The sequence below is a fragment of the Narcine bancroftii genome, chromosome 8 (assembly GCF_036971445.1).
Source record: "Narcine bancroftii isolate sNarBan1 chromosome 8, sNarBan1.hap1, whole genome shotgun sequence".
In the NCBI taxonomy this organism is placed as follows: domain Eukaryota; kingdom Metazoa; phylum Chordata; class Chondrichthyes; order Torpediniformes; family Narcinidae; genus Narcine; species Narcine bancroftii.
Genome location: NC_091476.1, coordinates 44,651,502 through 44,676,442, shown reverse-complemented (window position 1 = coordinate 44,676,442; position 24,941 = coordinate 44,651,502). Strand labels below are relative to the sequence as shown.

Here is a 24,941-nt window from a genome sequence, read left to right as displayed (position 1 = left end):
CTCCCTCCCCCTCCCCCCCTCCACCCCCCTCCCCCTCCCCCCTCCCCCTCCCCCTCCCTCTTCCCCCCCCCATCACCTACGCCACTCTTCTCCCTTACGCTTACCTTCTGCTTACCTTGCCTACCCTCCCCCTCCCCTCCCCCTCCCCCTCCCCTCCTCCCCTCCCCCTCCCCCTCCCCTCCTCCTCCCCTCCTCCTCCCCTCCCCCTCCCCTCCTCCTCCCCTCCCCCTCCCCTCCTCCTCCCCTCCCCCTCCCCCCCCTCCCCCCTCCCCCCTCCCCCTCCCCCTCCCCCTCCCCCCTCCCTCTTCCCCCGACCCTCCTCCTCTCCGACCCCCCTTTCCCCGACCCCTCTCCCTGACACTCAGCCCCTCCCCCGGCACCCATCTCCTATTTCTCCCCCCCCCCCCATCACCTACCCCCTCTTCGCCACTCTTCTCCCTTACGCTTACCTTCTGCTTACCTTGCCACCTACACTTTGACCACATTCCCTGTTTTGGTGCCCCTACTTTCATTCCAGTTTACCTCTCTCACTTTATCCCTATGTGTTTCTCAACGTGTCTGCTCGATTCATGCCTCCCTTGTCTCCTTCATGTGTCTCTTCTTTCATCATGGTACCCACCACCCCATCCCACCCCTTCATCACCAAATCATTCTTTGTATCTTTTTTAACTCGTGTCTCCTTTCTCCCTTTTGTTCTGCTCTTCCAAATATTTTGCCTACAGCCCTCATTTCCACCTAGTCTCACCTTTGCTCTTTTTTTTTTGTCCTGATCCCTCCTATTCCCTTGCACCAATTTGATTTTGTACCTTGTCAACCCATATGAAGCAAAGGTTGTTGAAGGTTGAGGCTTCAATCATTCTGATCTAATGGAATGACAAGATAGGCTCATTAGGCCTGAAAGACCATCTCTAATGGTCAGGTGTATCTTGCCTGTGCAGAATGATGAGAATGTTGATAGAGCGTCAGACTTTCAGTTTGTGGAGGATTTCACATTCAACATTCTGGGCTAATTGCTTGACAATATGAATTCATGGAGAAAGTAGCCGGATGATGCTCAGTTGAGAGGGAAAGGTAACAGAGCCTGTGCTTGTGGTCATGTGAAGAATCCTTGTACTGATCCGGAATAGGTGGGTCAGCGGAAAGTTACTTGATCCACTTATTTTCCTTGCCTGGCTGTGCTTGATTTCTAGTCTCTGACAAGCCATGAAAGCTCTTGTATGAGAATGTGCGCCACTTTCTGGAAATGCAGATGATTAGTTTGCAGTTGTTTTGTGCAGTTTACTGCAATACTTTATGAAGAGCTGAATTTGTTTTGCACTTTAAATAGTAATACTTTAATTGGGCGAGTCAATTTATTCACTTTATTCAATTTATTCACTATGGGCCTTTGGCCCATAGTGTTGTGCTGACAAAGTAACCTGCTCTACCAATTGTCAAGAATTTCCTGACTGCATTACCCTCCATTTTTCTCAGTTCTATCTATCTAATAGTCTCTTAAAAGATCCTATTGTAACCTGCCTCCACCACTGTTGACGGCAGCACTTTTCATGCACCCATCACTCCCTGTGTGAAGAACTTGCCTCTTGTATTTCTTACCCACCCCCCCCCCCCCCCCCCCTCCATGTACTTACTTCCAAACACTTTAAAACTATGCACCCTCTGTATTAGCCATTTCAACCCTGAGAAAAAGCCTCTGGTCATCCTCCCAATCAATGCCTTGTACACCTCTATCAAATCAACCCCTCATCCTCCATCATTCCAAGAAGAAAAGACCAAGTTCATCCTATTCTCATAAAGCATGCTCTCTAATCCAGACAATATTCTTACGAAACTCCTCTGCACCCTCTCTATGGCGTCCACATCCTTCCTGTAGTGAAATGACCAGAACAGAACACAATAATCCAAATGGGGTCTAACCAAGATATTGCAACATTACCTCATGGTGCTTGAACTCAATTCCATAGTTAACGAAGGCTAACATTAACCATACCATCAACTTATTCAGCAGTTTTGAGTGTCCTGTGGATACGGATCCCAAATCTCTCAATTCAACCACACTGCCTAGAGTCGCCCCTTAACGTTGCATTCTGCCTTTAAATTTGATCTACTGAAATGAACCATGTCACACTTTTCTGTGTTATACTCCATCTGCCCATCTTGTCCCTTTATAATCTCTGGAAATCCTCTTGACTATCCACAACACCACCCACTTATGTGTCATCCACAACACTACCTACTTGTTTGTCACCCACAAACCTACCAACCCAGACTTGCATTTCTTCATCCAGGCCATTAATAAAAATCTAAGAACACTTTAATCTTAAAAAAAGAAAGCCCGCAGATGCTGTGATTGTAGTTTAATACACAAAAGTGCTGGAGAAACTCAGCAGGACTTACAGAGTTCCTCATGTAGTTAAAAAATAAAGGTATATAACCAACATTTTGGGCCTGAGCCCTTCATCAAAGTATGAGCAAAAAGTGGGTGTGTCTAAATGAAAGGTGGGTGGGGGGGGGGTAGGAGGGAAGAAGGGGCAGGGGAGGAGCACAGGCTATCAGCCAAGAAGTCTTAGGTGGATTATGTATGGAGGGCAGAAAAGAAAAAAACCTGAAGGGGCAAGTGGGGGTGGGGGGGGTGGGGGAGTAGCTCTCTGATAGGCGTGAAGGTGGTGGGGAACTCGAGGAAAGGTGACTGAAGGATAGGGAAAGAGAGAGAGGCACTGGAGGAGACTAAAAGAAAGCAGAGAAGTTGATGTTAATGCCTTCTGGTTGGAAGGTGCCTCAATGTAATATTAGGTGATGTTCATCCAATTTGCGGGTGGCCTCAGTTTGGCAGTACATAGTCAGTGTGGGAAGGGACAGCAGAACAGAAAGGGTTGGCTACTGGGAGGACCCTGCTATTGCACTTGGCAGATCGAAAGTGCATAAGGAAATGAACTCCTAGTCTTGCCAGGATTTGAGGACTGAGTTGCAGGGAAAGGTTAAACAGGTTTGGCCTTTATTTTCTGGAGCACAGAAGAATGAGGGGAGATTTGATAAGAGATGTACAAAATTATGGTGGATATAGATGGAGTAAATGCATGTAAGCTTTTTACACTGAGGTTAGGTAAGATACAAAGCAGAGGATCTGGGTTAAGGGTGAAAGGGGAGAAGTTTAGGGCCACCTTTAGGGGGAATTTCTTCAGGCAGAGAGTGGTGTGAGTTTGGATCAAGCTGCCAGCTGAAATGGTGAATGTGAGCTCAATTTTAACATTTAAGAAAAAATTGTATGTGCACGATGGGAGGGTTATGGACTGGGTGCAGATCTGTAGGATGAAGCAGAATCGTAGTTCATCACAGACTAGAAGGGCCAAAGGGTCTATTTTCTGTGCTGTAATGTTCTATGGTCTGCATCCAGTCTTTGATGTCGAGGAGACTACAACAGGAGCATAGGATGCAGTAGATAGGAACATAACATAAGAACATAAGAAATAGGAGCAGGAGTAGGCCATCTGGCCCATCAAGCCTACACCATGATTAATAAGATCAGAGCTGACCTGATCATTGACTCAACTCTACCTACCTGCCTTAATTCCTTTTTTTGTAAAAATCTATTTAACTGAACTGTAAATATGTTTAATGAAATGGCCTCAACTGCTTCCCTGGCTAGAGACTTCCACAAATTCACTACTCTCTGGAAAAAAGTTTTTCCTCATCTCTGTCTTGAATCTACTCCCCTGAATCTTGAGGCTGTGTTTTTTAGTTCTGGTCTCACCTACCAGTGAAAACAAATTTCTTGCTTCTGTCTTATCTAACTAACCCTTTAATAATTTTATATTTTTATAAGATCTCCTCTCATTCTTCTGAATTCAAGTGAGTATAATCCCAGACAATTTAGTCTCTCCATATTGGTCAATCCCCTCATCTCTGGGATCAACCTGGTGAACCTCCTCTGGACTTCCTCCAGGGCCACTATATCTTTCTTCAAGTATGGAGACTAGAACTGCACACAGTACTCCAGGTGCGGCCTCACCAGTACCTTGTACAATTGTAGCATGACCTTCCTGCTCCTGAATTCAATTCCTCTAGCGATGGAAGGCCCACACTTCAAATGCCTTCTTAATAACCTGTAGTACCTGCAACCTAACTTTTTGCAATTCATGCACAAGCATTCCCAAGTTCTTCTGCACTACAGCATGCTGCAGTCTCCCATGTTTAACACTAGTTTTAGATCTATCTATTTTTTTACAGTCTTCATCTGTATGAGAAATTCAGTCATACTATGATCATTTTTTTCCAAGAGGGTCCCTAACTATTAGACTGTTGATTTTGCCTATCTCATTGCACAATACTTGGTCTAAAATAGGATTCACCCTTGTGGGTTCCTTAACATGCTGCTCAAGAAAACTATCACGGATGCATTCTATTAAGTCATCCTCCCTCGGCCAACTTGATTTTCCCAATCTACGTGAAAGTTAAGGTCCCCCACAATGCATGCCTCAGTTATCTCTTGGTTAATTGTCTGTGCCACTGTGCTGTTGTTATTTGGTGGGCGATGGACAACTCCTTCCAATGATTTTTTTTCCCTTTTATTATTTTTAATCATACCCAGATTTCTTAGATCTTATATTATCTCTCAGTATTGCCATGACCCCTGCAGATTCACAGGTGAAGTGTTGCTTCACTTAGAAGGACTATTTGGAGTCCTGAATGATGGTGAGGGAGGAGGTGAAGTGTAGAACTTCCTGCAGTTATACAGTAGGGGTAGGTATCAAGAGGGTGATTAGTGGAAAAGGATAAATGAATGAGGGAGTCGTGGAAATGGTGGAGGTTCCTATGTTGGATGCAGAGACTGGTTAGTAGTCTTTGTTGTTTCTAGGGTCAGAGAGGACCAGGGTAGATGCATTGGAAATGGATGAGGTGTGGAGGCAGTAGAGGGGAAGCCATTTTTTTTGAAGGAGGACATCTCAGATGATCTGGAATGGAAAATGACATCCAGGGAGCAGATACAACGAAGCCAGAGGAATTGAGAAATCTTCTTACTCGTGATATCACACTTACTGTCCTCAACTACAATATCATTACATCTCCCATTTCTGCAAAAATAGCGTGAAGTACCCTGCCTACATCTTTGACTTTCATCCACAGCAAATCTGTTTGGTCTTGTTGGCCCCCAGATGTCAAGGGATAGTTGGTATCCTTTAGTGCTCTCATTGTTTATTACCTTTGTATTCTCCACCAACTCTTGCAATCTTATAGAACATAACATCACAGTACAGGCCCTTCAACTCACCATGTAAACCTTCTCCATAAAAATGTAATGCTTCCCTACCTGACTTCTCTATTTTACATCCGTGTGCTTATCTCAGAGTGTTAAATGTCCCTATTGTACTATCTAAACCCAATGCATTCCAGGCTCCTCCCCCCAACCCCAGTATTTAAAAAAAAACCTTACTTTGTCTTTTTCTTGAACTATTTTAATTATTTTGTAATGTGGTTTACATAAATGTTTTCACTGTGATGCTGCCACAAAACCTCAAATTTTGTGACGTGTTCATGACAATAAATTCTGATTGTGAATACCTCTGACATCCTCATAAACTCTCCTCCCCTCACCTTAAACTGATGTCCTCTGGTATTTGCAATTGTCACCTCAGAAAAAAGGTCCACCCTATCTGAGCCCCTCATAATCTCCAGGATGCAAACTTCTCAAAACAAGCATCTCTGTATATTTCTGCTCTTCCTACCCTTCCAGGAGAGAAGCACACCGAAAAGTGCAGCTAATCATTTTACTTGCATTTCCTGGTGTGTTGGCTTGCAAAGTGTTTTTTCTTTGAGCCACAATGGAGTTCTGGTTCTTCATGTGAGGCTGAATATTTTGGAGAATGCTTGGTGTATAATTTATTTGTGGAGGAGAGAGAGCACTTTGCAGATGTGGCTCTCTTTCTTTTATAAACCCTCATTTTTGGTTTACAAGATGTCAGAATTAGACCTGCTGTCCCTTGTGCATTGTTGAACTCCATTGGCCCTATCCAAAAGTAACTGTACCCATTTGGAGTGTTTCTGAGAGGTGTGGCTATGCCTGCAATCTGCAGGATGGTTCATTGCTCTCTGACTATCCCCACAACAATAATTTGAAAAGTGTTGCATTTAAGAAAGAAAAACTGCATCATAGTTTAGTTGAAATCACTATCATTTTTTTTAATATTATGAAAAACAAAATTTGAATTTTGAAGTATACTTCATTCGAAAGTCATGGTTATATTTGTCCTGCTACAATGCTGTTAATCTGTTACTCAGAAGTGGGATAATATTGGAGAGGGTTCAAGGATTACAGGAAAGACCAGAGAGTGATCATATGAGGGGCATTTGACAGCTATTGGCCTATATTGGATTTTAGAAGAATAAGGTGGGGGGGGGGGGGGTGGGGGGAAGAAATCTTATTGAAATATTTTGAATATTGAAAGGTTTCCTATGGTGGGAGAGTCTTGGACAGGAGGGTACAATTTAATGCTTGAAGGCAATCTGCTCAGAACAGAAATGTAGAAGAATATCTTCAGCCAGAGGATGGTAAATCTGTGGAATTTCTTGTCACAGGTGGTTGTGGAGGCCAGGTTATTGGGAGATTGATAGGTTCTTGATTAGCCAGGGCATGGAAGGTTATGGGAAGAAGGCTGGGCAGTGGAGCTGAATGGGAAAATGGATCATCCCATGATTGAATGATAGGGCAGACTTGATGGGCTAAATAGCCTATTTTGACCTCTGTCTTATGGTCTTAATGTACATTTAAAGAGAAAGGTAGCAATGTTGCTGCAAAGTAATAAAAGAACTTGGTGAATAGTGTTTTGATGTGAATATATTTACAACTATTCCGTTACTTTAAGCATGCAAAGTTTGGGTTGTCGAAGAGGTGATTTGCTAATGTTGTCACCCACTTCCATAATGTCCGCTTTTTCCCCTGAAATTGGATAGTTTCAATTCACAGTGAATAACATAATACGATTATTCAACATTCTTTAAATTCAGGTATAGGTACATAATCTTTTATTCGAAATTCTGAAAACTGAACATTTTTTCCCTGGATGTTGTTTGCACACCAAAGCTTGTGTTTGGTGCAAAACATGACCCAATGTGACCCACGCTCAACTCATGCTTGAATATCCCGTGTTGGTAATTAGTGGAACCCTCGGGAATTCTTATTTTATAGGTTCCAGCGGAAAAACAGAGTCCACCATCTCTGGTTCGTCATATGTGGATGCCAAATTTGTTGTAGACACCCAACACCCAGATACCCAGACATTCCCTCCATCCAGCGCCGCCGCAAATGCCTCCATCCAGCATCTGAATCGGGAGCTCGGATGGGCAGTAGGTTAGGACGAGGATCTGTGGTTGAGTTCGGATGGGCGGGCAGCCAGGGTGTCAGGAAGTTCAGATAGGTGGGCAGCCAGAATGTCGGGGGTTCAGATGGGCGGGTTTTCGGGGTGAGCATCTGCAGCTGTGTGCTCAGATGGGCAGGCTGTTGGGGCGAGGGCCCTCTGAAGGGGCCCCAGTTGCAATGGCCAGGGCATCAGGAGTTCGGATAGGTGGGTAGCCAGGATGTCAGGGTTTCAGATGGACGGGCTTTCAGGGCGAGCATCTGCAGCCGCGTGCTCAGATGGACTGACTGCTGGGGCGAGGGTCTACTGTTGGGGCATTGGGAGCTCAGATGGCTGCAGCAACCCCCCGTCCAGCATCACCACTGCAACCCCAACCCCACCCCCACCCCTTTTCAGAGGCCCTTCTAGTTGGAGTGTGTCTTTGTTTTGCGCGAATCTGAAATCAGCACAATTACTTAACGCTTTGCTATTATTGTTTTTCTATGATCCAAATTCCAAAAAGTGTCTGGTCCTAAGGGATTCAGATAAAAGATTCTGTACCTGTACAAGAAGGTTATTTTGTGTGCATAAAAATGTAACAATTAAGACATTTGAGGTAGAGACTGGTGTTGCAAAAAAGTTAATTTGAATGAAACAAGGTTTGGTCTAAATTAGATGGCTGTGAATTTTTCGGGTCATATTGATTACTTATATTTTGATGGTCATGTTTCTGTAATCATGACATGTACAGATGTATGTAAAAATTCTCATTTGGGCTTCCAGGTGTTGAAAGAATTGAATGTGAATGAATAGTTTGATTTGTTGATTGCTACTTTCATATATTTCAGATAACAACAGATGGAAAACCAAAGATTGTTGACTTTATTGATGCCTCTGGAAGTGGTGATGTGAACACTTGCATTGTTTTAGAACCCAAGGATGGCATTCTGGTTGGCCTTTCAGGAAGAACTCTGAAGGTATGAATAATAAAGTATCCACATTCACTTCTGCACTATAGCTTATGTACAAAACCTATTCCAATATCACATTTTGTTTTTGTATGAAAATGCTGCAACAATTTCATTTTTAATTGAGTCCACAAGCCAGCTTAGATCTGCAAGTATCTAAAAAAAAATGTGAATTTGGTAAATTGAACTTCTCTCCGAGTTGCTCAATGGACATGAGACAACTGTCAACAAACAAATCTCGAAAACACTGAATACCATTATCATACCAATTGACAAATTTCGAATTATATAAAGGAGGATAATTAGATGATATAAAACTTGATAAGGTAAAAAATCTTTTAAATCAAAAAAATTCCTGAATTGAAACCAGATAAGCAAGGAATGTTTTACTACAGGGCTGTAGATCATTCTGGTAACTTTAGCTAAAGGAAAAAGAAGTGCTTCTCCTAAAAGGGATAAAATGGGAAACTTCTCAGCCAACCTCAATTCCAAAGAAACCAAAACTGGGCAGTCCAATCTATTAAAACATTGAATCCAAAACAAAATAAAATGTATATTGATTGCCCAGTAATAGTATATAAAATTTGGCAATGCCATATCTTCATTTCTTTTAACTCTCTGCAAATGAAGCTTATTCATTCAAGGTTGATTGTTTTGCCAAATTTTGGAAGATAGAATCAAGGGAATCAAAAAACAACTTGAGGATGAAGACTGTAAAAACATAAAAGTTTTTGTAAAATAATAATTATAATAGAGTTAATACGACCAACTAATGAAATAGAGAAAGGTGACCATTTGGACACTGTCTGCTTAAATTGTTTTAATAAATTAACAAATTTTCCCATGGCTTGTGAGCCTAACATGCTGGTCGTAATTTTCAAATTACAACCCTTCTAGAAGGGTTTAATTACCTTTATATATGATATGCTTTCAAAATTGTGTCATGTTTCCCTTGATAAGATTAAAAGAGCATGGGAGTATGGTCTACAGTTTTCTATCTCAGACAAAAATTGGGATTTGATTTTTAAACTAGTTAACACTTCTTCACTATGTGCTCGACATTCTCTTATTCAGTTCAAGGTTGAACATCGGACTTGCATGTCTAAAGACAAATTATCTCGTATATTTTCTGATCTAAATCACTGAAGGGACAGATGTAACAAAGGGGAAGCAAACTTGGTACATATGTTCTGGACTTGTTGGGGTCTTGAACCTTATTGGAGGGAGAGTTTTTCACGTTTTGTCAATAATATTACATGTTAATCCTGAACCTAATCCTTTAATAGCTTTTTTGAAGTGTTGGATGGTATTAATGAGCTATTTTCTTCATCTTTTCGTCGTCACTCGTCATACTATTTACAACTCTCATGGCACAAAAAGCTATCCTACTTAGATGGCGAGATCCTGCTCCACCCACTAGTACTCAGAGTTATCTCATGTCTTGCCTTAATTTAGAAAAGATCAGGTATTCTGTGTTGAATGCTAACATTAATTTTCATACAATTTCGAGTCCTTTTATGGACTATTTTCATGCTCATTAAATCTGTTTGTCTTGATCATTGAATATATATATTTATGAACATAATTTTTCCTTCAGTTAATAATGTTTTATAGATTCAGCAGAACTATGCTACCTTTAATTTTATCTCAAAACGGCCCAGTTTTTTTTACGGGGGGGGGGAGGTTAGAGTTCTTTGTTTTTTTTCTTTTTTTGCCATTCTGACAACATTGTATGGGGAAGGGGTATTCGCTATTGTTTTATTTTTGGAAATGTTCTTATATTCTTCATATTTGGCGACCTCGTGTTCTCTATACAATGTGTGTCTGTTCTATAAAATGCAATAAAAGCTTAGAAATAGGCCATTCAGCTCAACATAGAATATAGTAATATGTACTGCACAGGAACAAGCCCTTTAGCCATGTCCCTGTGCTGAACATGATGTACAAGATAAACTAAAACTGCTGCTTGAGCTTGATATTCCATTTCCTTCATAGTCATGTCTGTCTAGAAGCCTCTTAAATGCAGCTGAGAGGAGTGAAACATGAATGTCTGCAGACATGGTGATTGAAGTAAAAGCACAATACTGAAACTCAGTAGGTCAAATAGTGTCCTGTGTATAGCAAAGATTAAGATAACCATAGTTTCGGGCTTGAGCCCTTCATCACGGTATGAATGAAGGTGCTCAGAGCAGAATTAAAATGGTTGACCACTGGAAGATCCCTGTCATTGATGCAAACTGCATCCAATGCTCCCGTTGTGGCCTTCTCTACATTGGAGAGACTGGACGCAGACTGGGAGATCGCTTCACTAAGCACCTTTGCTCTGTCCACATCAATGATAGGGATCTCCCAGTGGTCAACCATTTCAATTCTGTGCCCCACTCCCACATTGACATTTCTGTCCATGGCCTCAAGCACTGCCAAACCAGGGCTGCCTGTAAATTGGAGAAGCAACACCTCATCTGTTTGGGCACTCTTCAACCAAATGGCATTAACATTTACTTCTCTGGATTCTGCTAAATCACTCCCCATTCTCCCTCTCTTCCCTATTCTTCTGTCTCCTTACCTCCAGCTCTCCATCCCTTTCCCTCTCCAATTACAGAGGTATTCACCTTCCCCCTGTTTGCTGTTGTGCCTTCCCTCCTTTAGCCAGTCACCTGCCTACATTTTGCCTGAAATGTTTGTTACATATCTATCTTTGAAGTGTAAAGTACACGGTTTGACTTGCTGAGTTTCTCTAGCATTGCGCTCTCAAAATTACAGAGTATTCCAAGTGCAGCCTAACCATTTTTATGTAACTGCATCATGACCTCTTCACTTTTGTTTCCAATCTCCTCAATGAAGGCAAGCATATGCCTTCTTTACCACCCTGTCTACTTGTTTGGCTATTTTTGTAGCTATGGACCTCAATCCCCAAATCCTCAGCCTATCACTGCTTTTACGATTGATCTTCTGATACAGTGCCATTTACTGTGTACTTTCCCTTTATATTTGACCTCGCAATTGCCCAGATTAAACTCCATTTGCTATTTCTCTGCCCGTATCTCTGACTGATCCTTTAATATTCTTTCATACTTTTCTTCACTGACAACCAACCTTTTGTATCATTCACATTTACTAATCCACTCACAGATTTTTTTCAATCAAGTCATTTTGATGTATATTGCAAACAATGGGTGTCCCAGCACCGACCCATATGGAATACCATTGATCACGGTCCTCCAGTCAGAACTGTACCCTTCCACCACTACCGTCTGACTTTTATGGGCCAGCCAATTCCAATTCCAAACTATCAATTCACTGGAACCTGTCCATTTGTACTCTCTGGATCAACCTACCATGAGGGACCTTGTCAAATGCCTTATGAAAGTTTCAAGTAAACAACATCCACTGCCCTACCCTCATCAACTGTCTACGTCTAATGTTTCTTTTAGGTCAAGTGCTTATTTTTTGCTCCAAATTAATCTCTTTTCCTCTTTCCCAGTCAATAGAACTTATTTCCCTTCACATGCTTGTTAAGCTTCCCTTTTAGTGCATCTATCGTGTTTTATTTGAAAGTTCCTTTTCGATTCTCTCTGGATAAAGAGTTTCTCCTAGAACCCTAATTGGATTTATTAGTGACTTTGTAATACTTAGTGCCTGCTGTTTTGATCTGCAATTTTTCTTTTCACCTTATTTTTCAAAATAAATTGCTTAGATGTGTTACAAGTTGAGATGTTTTGTTTGAAGTGGTAATTTAACTATAACATTATTTGATGGCATGTAAAACCTACTTTTTGTCCCAAAAAATGGTTTAAGAATATCCCTTGGGTCTTGTATGCGAAGTTGAAAATAGGATGTTAATGGTGAGTAATACCAACAGTGATCATCGTCAATGCGTGGCTCGCTAGCAGCACCGCCTTCTATTGTTGGGGGCTGGTGGCGGGCTGTCGGTAGGGGAGAAGCAGGGTGGTGGGATCAGTGTGGGAGTTGGTGGCGGGCTGTTGGCTGTCAGTCCCTGCACTGGTCCCACCACCCACGTCCCCGCTCAACCCCCCTGGGAAAGAGCGGGGCAAAGGGACCAGTGAGGGGACTGATAGCGGGCCACCAGGAGAGAGCAGGTAGCAGGACCAGTGGGGGGACTGACAGTGGGCCGCCGGGAGAGAGCAGGCAGTGGGACCAGCGTGGGGGCCTACAGTGGCAGTTATTTTTTATAAAAATGTTTTCTGCTATAGCTAAGCTGTTTTTGTTTTCTCTTTTAAATTACAGCAGTAATTATTAAAAGGACTTTCCCTGTTGTCCTAGTTATGTTTTGACCAAGTTTTTTTTCCTATACTGTAGCTACACATTTCGATAACATTAAATGCTTCCCAAAAATACACTAAAAAAAATGTGGTAATATTCCCTGCTGAAATGGGGGTGTGGGGAAATCTTGCATGCCATTGGGTCTTTTATGCCATCAAATACGGTAGTTCGTTTGCACATTCTTGTCACTTGCATATGAAATTTCTCTTAACATTTTTCACAGCTAGCGCTTCTTCCTTTGACTTACAATCAAATCGAATCAGTTCTTAGCACTGAGAACATTTGGTGACTGTGCTTATGAGATTGTTAAATTATTAAACTAAGATCTTTGATCACGGCACTTATTGTTCGCCCGCAAGTATGAAATTAGGATTTAAGTCTGAAATTATTGACTATGGTTTAATTTTATTCTGTAGTAGTCTAAATCTTTCAGCTTACACTTAATAAAATGCAGCTGCAGTTCATAAATAACAATTAATGTCAGATTCATAGAGTTTGAAGATGGTTGCAAGTTGAATTTTTTGACATTAAAATTTGATGTTTTGTGGTTTGAGAATCACAAGGTCTGAAAATGTTCATGGAATGTATTTTTAAGCTCATTAATGCTCCAAATGAATTTTGCAGCCTTCAGTGGAACTGCTGACATTTTCCTGGAGGAAATGGGAGGTATTCGATAGATGGCTCACTGACAGGGTTTGTGGATTCAGCTTGCTGTTGGCGCAAGTTATAGGAATGCTGCTACTCCATTGTCTGCACTAAGAACTGTTTATCTTTTGATTTAGATACCACCAGACTGGATCAACCCTTCAGAGAGATACCACATTGGTATAAAAAATGCCTTTGACCTCTACCCTACACCACTCAAGGAGAGAATTCAGGTAAGAAGACTAGGTTCTCCTAAAGATGGTCTGGACAGCACAGTATATCTTGACAAAAACCTTTGCTGCCAGTCCAGTTGTGTTAACTGCCAACAGCTATACTTATTCAGGAGTTCAGTTATAGAAGTAGTTCATTGGAGCCTGGGTCAAATTAATGAGGAAGGAGAGTATTTGGAAAATATTGCTGCTGTGCTTTTGTCGTGGAAAACCAGAGGACAACGCTTTTATACGTCTAATATGTTAAGATGCGATGCAGGAAGGCGTGCAAAAGAATTTGATATCAGCATTTACAAATGATTGTCAGGGCAGGTGACCAAACAAGAGGAGAGGATTATTGGTCTGAGGTACGACACAAAGGTCCAGAATTCTCAGTGGAATCCAACAGTCCAGATGTTGCTTGTAATAGTCCCTCTGCATTCATGCCCTGTGGGTGGTGTGGACCTCTCACCTCAGAAATAATTCTTCACTAGGGTTGAAGTCCATTTCAACATTACTAAATAGGGATCTGTGAAGTCTCATGCTTAGAATTTATCTGAAATAGAACCTACTTAAGTCAAAAACTTGCCCTTTGCAAACACTTGGGGCCACCCCACACTATCCTTAACACCAACCCATCAGCTGTCTGGTTTCACCTTTACCTCAACTTTCACTCTAACTTAGGCTTTTTTATTTAATCTGCTCTGTACTGGTGGAATGGATGAAGGAAAGGCCTTTGAAAGTGTATGCTGTGTTTAGTAACACTTGAAGCCTTGGGGCCTTTGCTCTCCTGAACTAAAAAGCAAAAAGGCATTTGTAATCTCTGCAATGGTTCCATTTATTTTCCAAATGGACAGAAGAATTTGGGTATGCTAATTTATTGCGGGCAGCAAGCAACTGGGAAGGCAAACAGTGTGTTAACCAATATTTCAAATAAAGTCAGACTGAAGAAGTACTTATTGAGGTTACATTTGCCATTCCATAAGTGGCTGTGGTCTCCAAAGCTAGAGAAGAATGTAGCAGTGCAGGAATCATGCAGTGTAGATCCATCATTTTGATTCATATGTTAGGATGGTGAAGAGAGTTGAGGAAGACTGGCCAATATCAATTAGCTTTAGAAACATCTTATCGATCGGATAGATCAAATTAGGAGTAATAAAGTGGAAGATTGACTTGGAGTGTATTAGGAACAGGGTGGAAGATGGGACATGGAGTATATCGGGAACAGGGTGGAAGATGGACATGGAGTGTATCAGGAACAGGGTGGAGGACGAACATGTGTATTAAGAATGGTGTTCCAGAAGATGTTGAGGAGCCTCAGGACATGTTAAAACCAGAATTGGATAATGAACACAAACATAGATCAGTATAGCACAGTATGATCCCTATCAGTAAAGGTAATTGGTGATCTGGTAATTGGAATACCTTTAGAGAAACATGATCAAATTTTATATTTAAGATTGAAAGTGATTTAATCTGAATTCAAGTCTTAAATCTGAATAACCAAACAACAAAGGCATGAGTGAGCAGGTTATCCCTGGAAACCAGAAGGAACTACATTGAAACGTATGACAATATATCAGTAATGGCTCACTTTTAACGAATTAATACACTGATTACAAGTATGTATTTGCATTTTAAGTAAAACAAAAAAAAGCAGGAAAGTGATCCTGCTTTGACTTTAAAGAGGAATGAAAGATAATATTAGATCAAAGGAAAAGACTTAAAACTATTCTAAAAAAAATCTGAAGTTTAGAAAAATCTCAGAATTCGGCAACGAATGGTTGAATACAAAAATGGACCATCTGTATAAAAAACAGATTGTTTTATGTTTTTTACGCAGCCACTGCGTTCTGGGAAATTATTCAAATTCCCAGAATGCAGTCTGTGTTAAAAAAAAAACAAAAAAAAACAAAACAACAGAACGGAAATAAGTGACTCATTCCCGTTCTGAAATCTTACCTGTGGCACCTCTAGACATTATTATGGATGGGCTGCAGTCTAGCCTGAACTCACACATAGGGTAGATGTCCACCCACGACCAGCCACAGGTCATTCCAGTGCGAACGACCACTCCGAAGGTAGGTGTGATAATTACTGACAGAAACATTCCATCAGTTATATGTACAAAAAAACATAATTGATATTGTAGAAATCAATGGGACTGAAAGGCATTAAATCCTGAGGACGATGACTGGCATTCTCGGATTTTGAGTAGGTAGATGAACTAGTTGTCTTCTAAAATTTCATTGATCCTTGAATGATTTCACATAGATTGGAAGGTGGCAAGTACAGTACTGTTATTCAAGAAGGGAAGAGAAAAGCAGAGTGGTTAGTAGTATGGAAATCTTTTCAAAAATAATGTCAGAAGTTGCCTGAGCACTCTGGGATTCAACACCCCATTGTGCAATTGGATCTTTGATTTCCTCACCTTCAAACCACAATCAATGAGGTTTGGTAAGAACACCTCCACAATCGACATCAGTATTGGAGCACCACAAGGTTGCCTTCTTAGCCCCCTGCTCTATTCACTTTACCTCTATTACTTTGTGGCTTGGTACGATAACAACACCATCTGCACTGTTGATACCACGGTAGTGGGTTGATTAAAAAGCAGTGATGAGACAGCATACAGGAGGGAGATTGAAAACTTGGCCAAATAGTGCACCGACAACAACATCGCACTCAACGTCAACAAAACCAAGAAGCTGCTTGTTGACTTCAGGAAGGGAGATCCAGAAGTGTAATCATTGGGGGATCAGAGGTGGAGAGGGTGTGCAAATTTAAGTTCTTGGTAGTCACTATCTCAAAGGATCTTTCGTGGACTCAACACACTAATGACATTGGGAAGAAAGCATGTCAGTGTCTCTATTTCCTCAGAAGTTTATGGAGGTTTGGTATGACATCAGAAACACTGGCAAATTTCTACAGATGTGTGGTGGACACATCTGGTATGGGGACACCAATACCCCTGAGTGTAAAGCCTTGCAGAAGGTAGCAGTGACAGCCCAAGACATCACAGGCAAAACCCTTTCCACCATCGAGAACATCTACGGGGTACACTGGTATCAGAGAGCAGCAGGAACCATCAAGGATCCACATCACCTAGATCTCGCTGCTGCCAGCTGGAAAGACGAGCCACAAGACTCACACCACCAGGTTCAGGAACAGCTGCTACCCCTCCACTATCAGACTCCTCAACAACAAACTCAATCAGGATTCATTTAAGGACTCTTACAATCTTTTGGAAATCTGTGAGGATGAGACTGGGAGAAAACAAAGGTATACCAAACAATATGGAAAAATACACACTCATGGCAGGAAACATAGAGAAACTCAGTATTTTTTAAAATTCTGTGCAATTGAAAGGTGTTGATGACCCAGGTATCTTTGTACATGAACTAGAGTGGCATTCTCATCCTTTTTTGGCTATGCACCCCTTAGGACTCTGCTCAAAGTTTATGGGCTCCCTTTCCTGTGAAGCAGTTTTTTCTGTACTTCTCTTCTGATTACATAAAATACATAAAAAATATCTTGACTTCAGTCCATGTCCCCCCTTAAATGGACTGAGGCCCCCAGGGGAGCTCTATGGCCCCCATTTTGAGTGGCAGAAACAGGCCCTTCACCCCAACAAATGCATGCCAACCATTAATTATCCATTCACACTAGTTCTATATTAATCCCATTCTTTATTCTCTGCTTCTTGTTAATTCTTTAACCACCCCCCCCAAAAAAAAAGAATTCTATCGCCTACCTCCTCACTCATGGCAATTAATCGTGGCCAATTAACTTACCAACCATCTTTGGTATGTGAGAGGAAACTGGGCGTTCGATGAATTGCTAAAAATTAGCATTTGGTACAGAAAGCTATTAGGAAGGCAAATAGTACATTGGCCTTTATTGCAAATGGATTTGATTACATTGTAAGACATGTTTTACTTCAGTCATAGATAGTTGATGAAATAGTATGCGTCTGTACAAGTTGGTCTAAGGCCTGTTTCCATAATATATATCTCTATTACTGTGTAATGTTGTGCATGGGTTTAGTCTCTGTACTTGGGAAGAATATGTTCACAAGAGAGAAAGAGCAGAAAATGTTCACCAATTTAATTTGAGGGATGACTGGTTTGTTGAATGAGGAGAGATTAACCATTCTCTTGAGCATGGAAGAATGAAATGCACTAAGTTCTTATAGGATTTGACTGGATGAATGAGTAGCTCATGTTTTCTCAGACCCAGTGTCTCGATCCAAGAGTCAGAGTCTCAATATAAGAATGAGAAGTTTCTTCACAGAATGGGTGCTAAAGACCGCTGTTATGGTTCAGTCACTGAGTATACAAGCATACCGTGTTATACAGGGTATCGAAAAGCATGAGTTTTGATATTACATGGTTTGAAATTTCTGACCCGCAGTTTTAAATTTGCAATGTTAAAGTTTTATGGTTGTTGCTATTTAAACCACCTCATAATACCTTGTAGTACTCTAGTTTAAAATATTTGAAATTATAGGCACTGAGGTATGGAATAGAGAAAGTTAAGTGGCTGTGTTGAAAGTTATTGCTGACCCCGCTGTGATCGGGCTTTCTTCAGTATCCCGTGGTGATACCAATCTAACTTTGGAGAAAGTCTCGTGAGTAATTTTACACAAATCTACATTAGACAAATGGTCACTTATTGCCAATAAAGATCAGTTTTATATATCCTTTTTATAGGATTGGATTGTATTACGTTAAAGTGCATTGTGACAATGCATTGAACAGTTCATTTTTCCATAGCACCGAACTTGCTTGGAACACATTAACCATGTTATACAGGGTATGTCTGTATTTCAAAACAGAAATTGATAGGTTTTAGATGTTGAAGGAATTGAGGCATATGTTGTTAGTGCCAGAAAGGAGGAGTGAGATAAAAGATTTACCATGATCTTAGTGAATGGCAGAGCAGGTGCATAGGACTGACTGGGCCACTCCTATTCTATGGCTAAATGTTATTTGCTTTCATTAAAACATGTAAAACTGTAAGAGGGATTTACAGAGAAGATGCTGAGAGACTTTCCCCACTATCATGAGGCTTTGTCAGTAATTTATATGTGAGATGTGAAATTTATAGAGGATTGTAAGGTTTTGGAATACTTTACCTCAGACTTTAGTTATTTAGTTGCAGTAGTCATACAGTGTGGAACAGGCTCTTCAGTTCAACTTGTCCTTGTGGACCAAGTTGGCATTCTGGGCTACCCTCATTTGCCTGCATTTGTCAAAAGTTCAAATTTATTGTCAGAGTACACACATGACATCATATACAACCTTGATAGCAGTGTTCCGTGTAGATGTTCTTGATGGTGGGGAGAGTTTTGACTGTCATGTACAGGCTTTGTCCACTACATTTTACATGGCTTTCTTCTTGGAGGTATTGGTGCTCCCGTATAGCTTCTGTGATGCAGCTGGTCAGCAAACTTTCCACTATACATTTGGAAAGGTTTGTCAAGGACCATATTCTTCTAAATCTTTCAGTTCAACATATGTGTCCAAATGCCTTTGGAATGTCAAAATTCTGTCTGCTTCTGCTGTTTCCTTTAGCAGCTCGTTTCTGAAACGGAACACCCTCTGAATGAAAATGTTTCCCCTCGAGCCTGTGCCCTCTAGAACTGTCTATCCTGGAAAAGATAGTGTTCACTTTATCCATGATCATGATTTTATAAACCTCTATAAAGTCACCTCTCGTTCTGCTGTGTTGTAGAGAATAAAGACTATCTGGCCCTCTGGCCCATCAACATCCTAGTGAGTCTCCTCTGCACCCCTTCGAAATTGTTGATATCCTTCCTGTAGGTGGGTGGCCAGTTGCTAATATATTTTTCTATAATTCACACATTTTAGGATACTAATCTTTTCAGCAACATTAGAAATGGATAGAAAGGTGGACTTGATCCAAAAAATCAGTCATGAGTGATGAGACACACTCATTGCCTATTCCTATTCTTTCTTGTGTTCCTGTATTTCAGGGGAGGTTGAAGTCCACTTACAAAGAATTAATTGAATGAGATATTACCAACTGCACATCCATCTGTTCCCTTCATTAGTTATTTTTAAAAAAAGAGTACGTCTTTGCACCCATTTTCTCACTTTTTTTTGCATAATTTGATATGTTTTTGCCGAACCATTTAAGGCCTCCACATTTGTGAGAGGGTAAACTTGTGTGGATGTACATCATGTACTTCAAGTCTATCGATAAATATTGTAATCTCTATTTTTGTTTTTGGCCAGTATGACATTTTGCTCTTCTAAGACATTTTACTGTAATGCACCAACATTATGTTCCTGGATTACGGCATATGATTTGTCATTATTTATTACTGAGTAATTATTTTCTGTATTTGCAGTTTGTTTACATTTCTTCACATTTATTTCTTTCTTTTGTATACATTTCTTTCTTCTTGAGTATAGTTTACAGTTACCAGTAATTATAAATTTGGCCTGGCCCACAGGAGAAAGAATTTCAGGGTTGCATGTAATGTGTTATGTATATACTCTAACAATAAATGTGAACTTTGACGAGATTGGACAAACGTGGGTTGTTATCTCTGGAGTGTCGGATTGGATGTTTGTAAAATTGAGAGGCTTTGATAGGATAGACAGACAGAATGTTTTTCTCAAGGTTCAGAATGTCACATACTAGAAGTCCTGCATTTTAAGGTAGGGGAAATAAAAGGAGATATCTGAGGTAAGTATTTTATACAGAGTGATAGGTGCCTGGAACGAGCTATCAAGCTATTAATGAGCTAGAGGGCAGTGCTGTTACAGTGCCAGTGATCGGGGTTTGAATTCAGTGCTGTCTGTAAGGAGTTTGTATGCTCTTCCTGTATCTGCATTGGTTTTTCCCAGGTGTTTCGGTTTCCTCCCACCATTCAAAAACATACCCAGGGTTGTAGGTCAGTTGGGTGTAATTGGAAGGAATAAAAGGGCTTGTAACCATGCCATATGTCTAAATAAAAATTAAATTAAGTTATAAGTAGTGGGTGCTGCATTTATTAAGTCTTCTAGATCAGGGGTGTCAAACTCAAATTCACGGAGGGCCAAAATTAAAAACTTGGACTAAGTTGAGGGCCGAACTAAATATTTATTGAAAATTTTCAACAACATCTGCATGTTTTCTCTTCTTTCAACATATGTAATGTTAAACTTTTTCTTATTAATAATAGTTTTGGATAAACTCTTTCATTGTCATTGTAATTGTCATTGGCCCAATTCTTTTAGCGTCTGAAACCGTGCACATGACGAGTCAATGAGGGATGATTAAAGCAGTGGTCTTCAAACATTTTCTTTCCACCCACAGACCACCTTAAGCAATCCCTTACTAATCACAGAGCACCAATGGCACAGGGACGCGAGTGGAAAGAAAAAGGTTGAGAACTGTTGTATTGTGGTAACTCCACATGTGATTAGGTTAATTGTTAGGCAAGTGGTCAGAGAAGGACCCCCACCCCACCCCAAGAAAGGCTTAAATCACAGGAACAAAATAAGCTTCCGTCTCACTACTCCCAATCTTACACACAGTCCTGATGTGGAATGTGGGGTCGCAGCTCCACGTTCACCCGAGTTCAGGTGCTGTCTGTGTGGAGTTTGTATGCTCTCCCCTTGTCTTGGACCAACAGGTCGGTCGCCTGACGAAGGCACCCGAACTCCTCGTTGAAACGCCGGCGTCCGGGGCAGTGGAGGAATTGGCTGAGAAGAGCGCGTTGCTCCCAACCCCCTCCCGTGGTTGGAGAGGGATTAAATTGCGATCTCACGGCGCCGGGCTCGTCTCCAGCAAAAGGAGCGGGAGGCAGGGTCCGCCGCGCAAGGATCGATGGGGAAGACATCGCCAACGAGACGTTCGGTCCGGCGTCGCCGCTGAAGCGCAGACCCAGCGAGGATGGTCCCCAACTCCAGCCGCGTCTGTGTGTCCGGGAGCTGGGCGGGCTGAGTGCGGCGCTCTGATCCCCGGGATTCGGGACTCTGAGATCCCTCCACACCTCCGGCGTCTTCATTTTCACCTTCAGTGTGCATGCGCTATACTGGCGCGGCGGCCAGCGGGCCAACTCTAATATATATTTAATCTGATCTTGCGGGCCAAATATAATTATATCGCGGGCCAAATTTGGCCCGCGGGCCAGAGTTTGACATGTGTGTTCAAGATAGACAAATAGACAGAGGTCACATGCAATGAATAGAGGGATATGGATCATTTGCAGGCAACAGTGTTCCAGTTGAACTTGGGCATCATGTTCAGTGCTGACATGTCCTGTGCTGTTTTATTTTGTACTTCTGCTGACCAATATACTCCATGGTTTCATACCAGTGACCTCATATGTAGAACACTGAGAGTACATTGTTCAGATTTCTCATGATCCTTTTGTTTCCCCTGCCCTAAATTTCCACCTTTGCTCTGGTTTATTAACAGCAAGAGAGACGAGAGAAGCTGTGGGATCCCCCTCATCGTGCAGCTGTGGCAGAAGCCCACCGAAGGCTGACTGAGTTCAACAAAAATGGCACAACCCTATCTCAGGTACTGAGCTCTGTGGAAGGAAAAGAGCGCAAGTGGAGTTACTGGAACCCAATCAGTGGAATAATGTACTGAAATTAATGATTTATGGTTCATTTTAAATCCCCATTCACTCAAATGATTTTGAGCAGAGCTGGGGGATTTGTAAGAAATGAAATTGAATAATTTTTACTGATAAAAGATCTGAAAGGAAATGAGCATTTTAAAAAATACAGTGGTCTGAAAGATACAGTAGAACCTTTCAGAAGGGAACTAGTTAAATGAAAAAGGGGAAATTGTGGCTCAAGGGCTTGCATAACATGATGGGTTCAATGGCGTGCTGCAGCCCAGAGAAGATTTATTCCAAGTTTTGTTTGACTTAGTGAAACATTTGATTGCAATTTGGTTTGAGTATGTAATAGAGTAATTAGTTGCAAAGAAAGATGTTTTCTTCCTCAAGATTACCAACCCTCATGGTGAATCAAAGGGGAGCATAGAGATGAGGCTGCAACTGACAATGAAACTAGATTGGAACTGTGATTGCTACTGTTCATTGTTGTCATCTTCCTGGAACCCAAAGGTGCCAAACCCTCATGTCAAATGTTCACTCAGAGCTATTGTGACCTACTGAAGAGATTGCACTGATTTGAGTCAGCTGGTGCTATTTATAGCTACCACCTGCAGGTACCCTGCACACCAGAATCAAGGGCATTCTTTTCTGATGCTTTGTGAAGAGGCTCTTTGTACTTTTAAGTTTTACAATTACAAAACCAACCTTCGGGAGTATTCACCCTGTGAAATGATCAATATTTAAACCACGTTAATTTAGCTTTCTCTCTTGATCTTTCTCTTGGTATGATCCTTAGGAGCATTAATATGTAGGTGATCTTGGGTGCAAATCCACGGTACTCTGTTGGTGGTAACATAAGGAGATTGGGTGGGAAATAAAGGGTATGTCATACTTGCCATAATCAAGGTATTGAGTATAAAAGTCACGTTGCAGTTGTATAAAACTTTGGTGAGGCTACATTCCATGTAGTTCTGAATACCACACTATAGGAAGGATGTGGAGGCTTTGGAGAAGGGGCCGAAGAGGTTCACGTCGATTTTGCCTGCTTTAGAATGTTTTCTCTGGAATGTTGGAAACTCAGGAGCAAACTGATAGAAGTATATACAATTATGACAGGGTAGGTAATAAAATATTAGGTATTATAGACACAAGGTGAAAAGGGAAAGTTTAAAATATTTACAAATGTTATACCTGGAGTACACTTCCAGGGAAGGTGGTAGGAGCAAATACAAGAGCAAAATTGAGGAGATATTTAGATAGTTGCATAAACGGGTAAGGTATAGAGGGATGCAGACCACGTGCTGGAAGGTGTGATAATTTTAATGTGGCTTTACCCATGGGCTGAAGGTCCTTTCCTTGTGGCTTAGTTTTCAGCACCAACATCGTGGACTGAAAGGCCTATGCTTGTGCTGTAGATTTCTATGCTTCTGCCATGATTCTTGATGAAAAGGAGAACTATATTCCCTTCTCTGATTTCTCCCGATGTAACAGCCTTCATCCTGATGACATTCTGGAGGGGGAGAGAGATGTTGCAATAATTTAAGTACTAACGTGTTCCCTTTGAATTGGACTTCTCAACAGGAAGAGAAGCTAATCCTGGAAGACCTTCAGTGTCAAGTTGATCAGCTGGATATATTGGATAAGAAGTACGGTGACTTAGGACCTGTATACGACTGCTTGGTTTGGCATGATGGAGAGAGTTGGAGGTGAATTCATTTTCGGTCACTTTTGATGTCAGTTCTTCACAGTTCTGTTCTGTTTTACTAAACACCATTTCTCGCAGCTGGAATTAGGTTCTAAAGACCAAATGGCATGTTCCAGGATTGAAATTATACTTTATTTGAAATTCTGCAGGTTCAGAATGACTCAGAATCGCAAATTCTTAATAAAAAGTTAATTGCATCAATGTCTAATTATTGCGTGTAATTTACTTGAAGGCAGAGGAGGCTGGGTCATGTTATTAGCAGCAACATATTTCTTCAGAAATCACATTGCAGTTCTAAAAGAAAGTACAAAACAAAATTTAAGTGAACTTGGTGACTGAATTGTGCATTGGCTCCTCTTCTCCTCTTACCACAGTCCTGTAGGTTTTTTAAATTTATTCATGAGATGTTGGTGTTAATGGTAAACATACAATGTATCAATTTCAGTTTAAAAGGTTTCCATTAATCTCACCATTGGCAGATCCCCATTCCTCTTTGTGTGAGGATTTGCTTGTGATATCAGCTCTGGCTCTAGTGTTAAGGTTATGTTACCTTTTTTCCCACTTCTTCTCAGACTATCACCACAATTACCCAAGGAAACCTTTTCTCTCTTTCTACCTAGTCAGCCCCTTGTCATCTTAAAACCTGAGTTGTATCATCCCTTAATCTTCTACCATCCAGGGAATACAACGCCAGTCTATGCAATCTGGAAACAAACACAACCATTTGAGTCCAGGAAGTAGATTTAGTTTCAAGTGAGTGGTGAGTTTCACTCCATGTCACTGAAATATCAGTTCAGGCCTTTACTCCAGATTCAACAGTAAAACACAAAATTCTGCAGACACCTTAACTTTAACTTTGGCTTGGCTTCGCGGACGAAGATTTATGGAGGGGTAATGTCCACGTCAGCTGCAGGCTCGTTTGTGGCTGACAAGTCCGATGCGGGACAGGCAGACACGGTTGCAGCGGTTGCAAGGGAAAATTGGTTGGTTGGGGCTGGGTGTTGGGTTTTTCCTCTTTTGACAGTGAGGTGGGCTCTGCGGTCTTCTTCAAAGGAGGTTGCTGCCCGCCGAACTGAGAGGCGCCAAGATGCACGGTTTGAGGTGATATCAGCCCACTGGCGGTGGTCAATGTGGCAGGCACCAAGAGATTTCTTTAGGCAGTCCTTGTACCTCTTCTTTGGTGCACCTCTGTCTCATTGGCCAGTGGAGAGC

General features: G+C 41.3%; 1 protein-coding gene across 1 annotated transcript in view; it reads left to right on the top strand.

The window, feature by feature from the left end:
* The window catches only part of LOC138740629 (tripeptidyl-peptidase 2-like), a 128,386-nt gene that overhangs the window by 439 nt on the left and 103,006 nt on the right, over window positions 1-24,941 (top strand). The window contains exons 2-5 of the mRNA XM_069893545.1: window positions 8,180-8,308; window positions 13,366-13,461; window positions 21,874-21,978; window positions 23,606-23,730. Coding sequence (XP_069749646.1) covers window positions 8,180-8,308; window positions 13,366-13,461; window positions 21,874-21,978; window positions 23,606-23,730 — 455 coding nt within the window. The remainder of the gene's footprint in view (window positions 1-8,179; window positions 8,309-13,365; window positions 13,462-21,873; window positions 21,979-23,605; window positions 23,731-24,941) is intronic.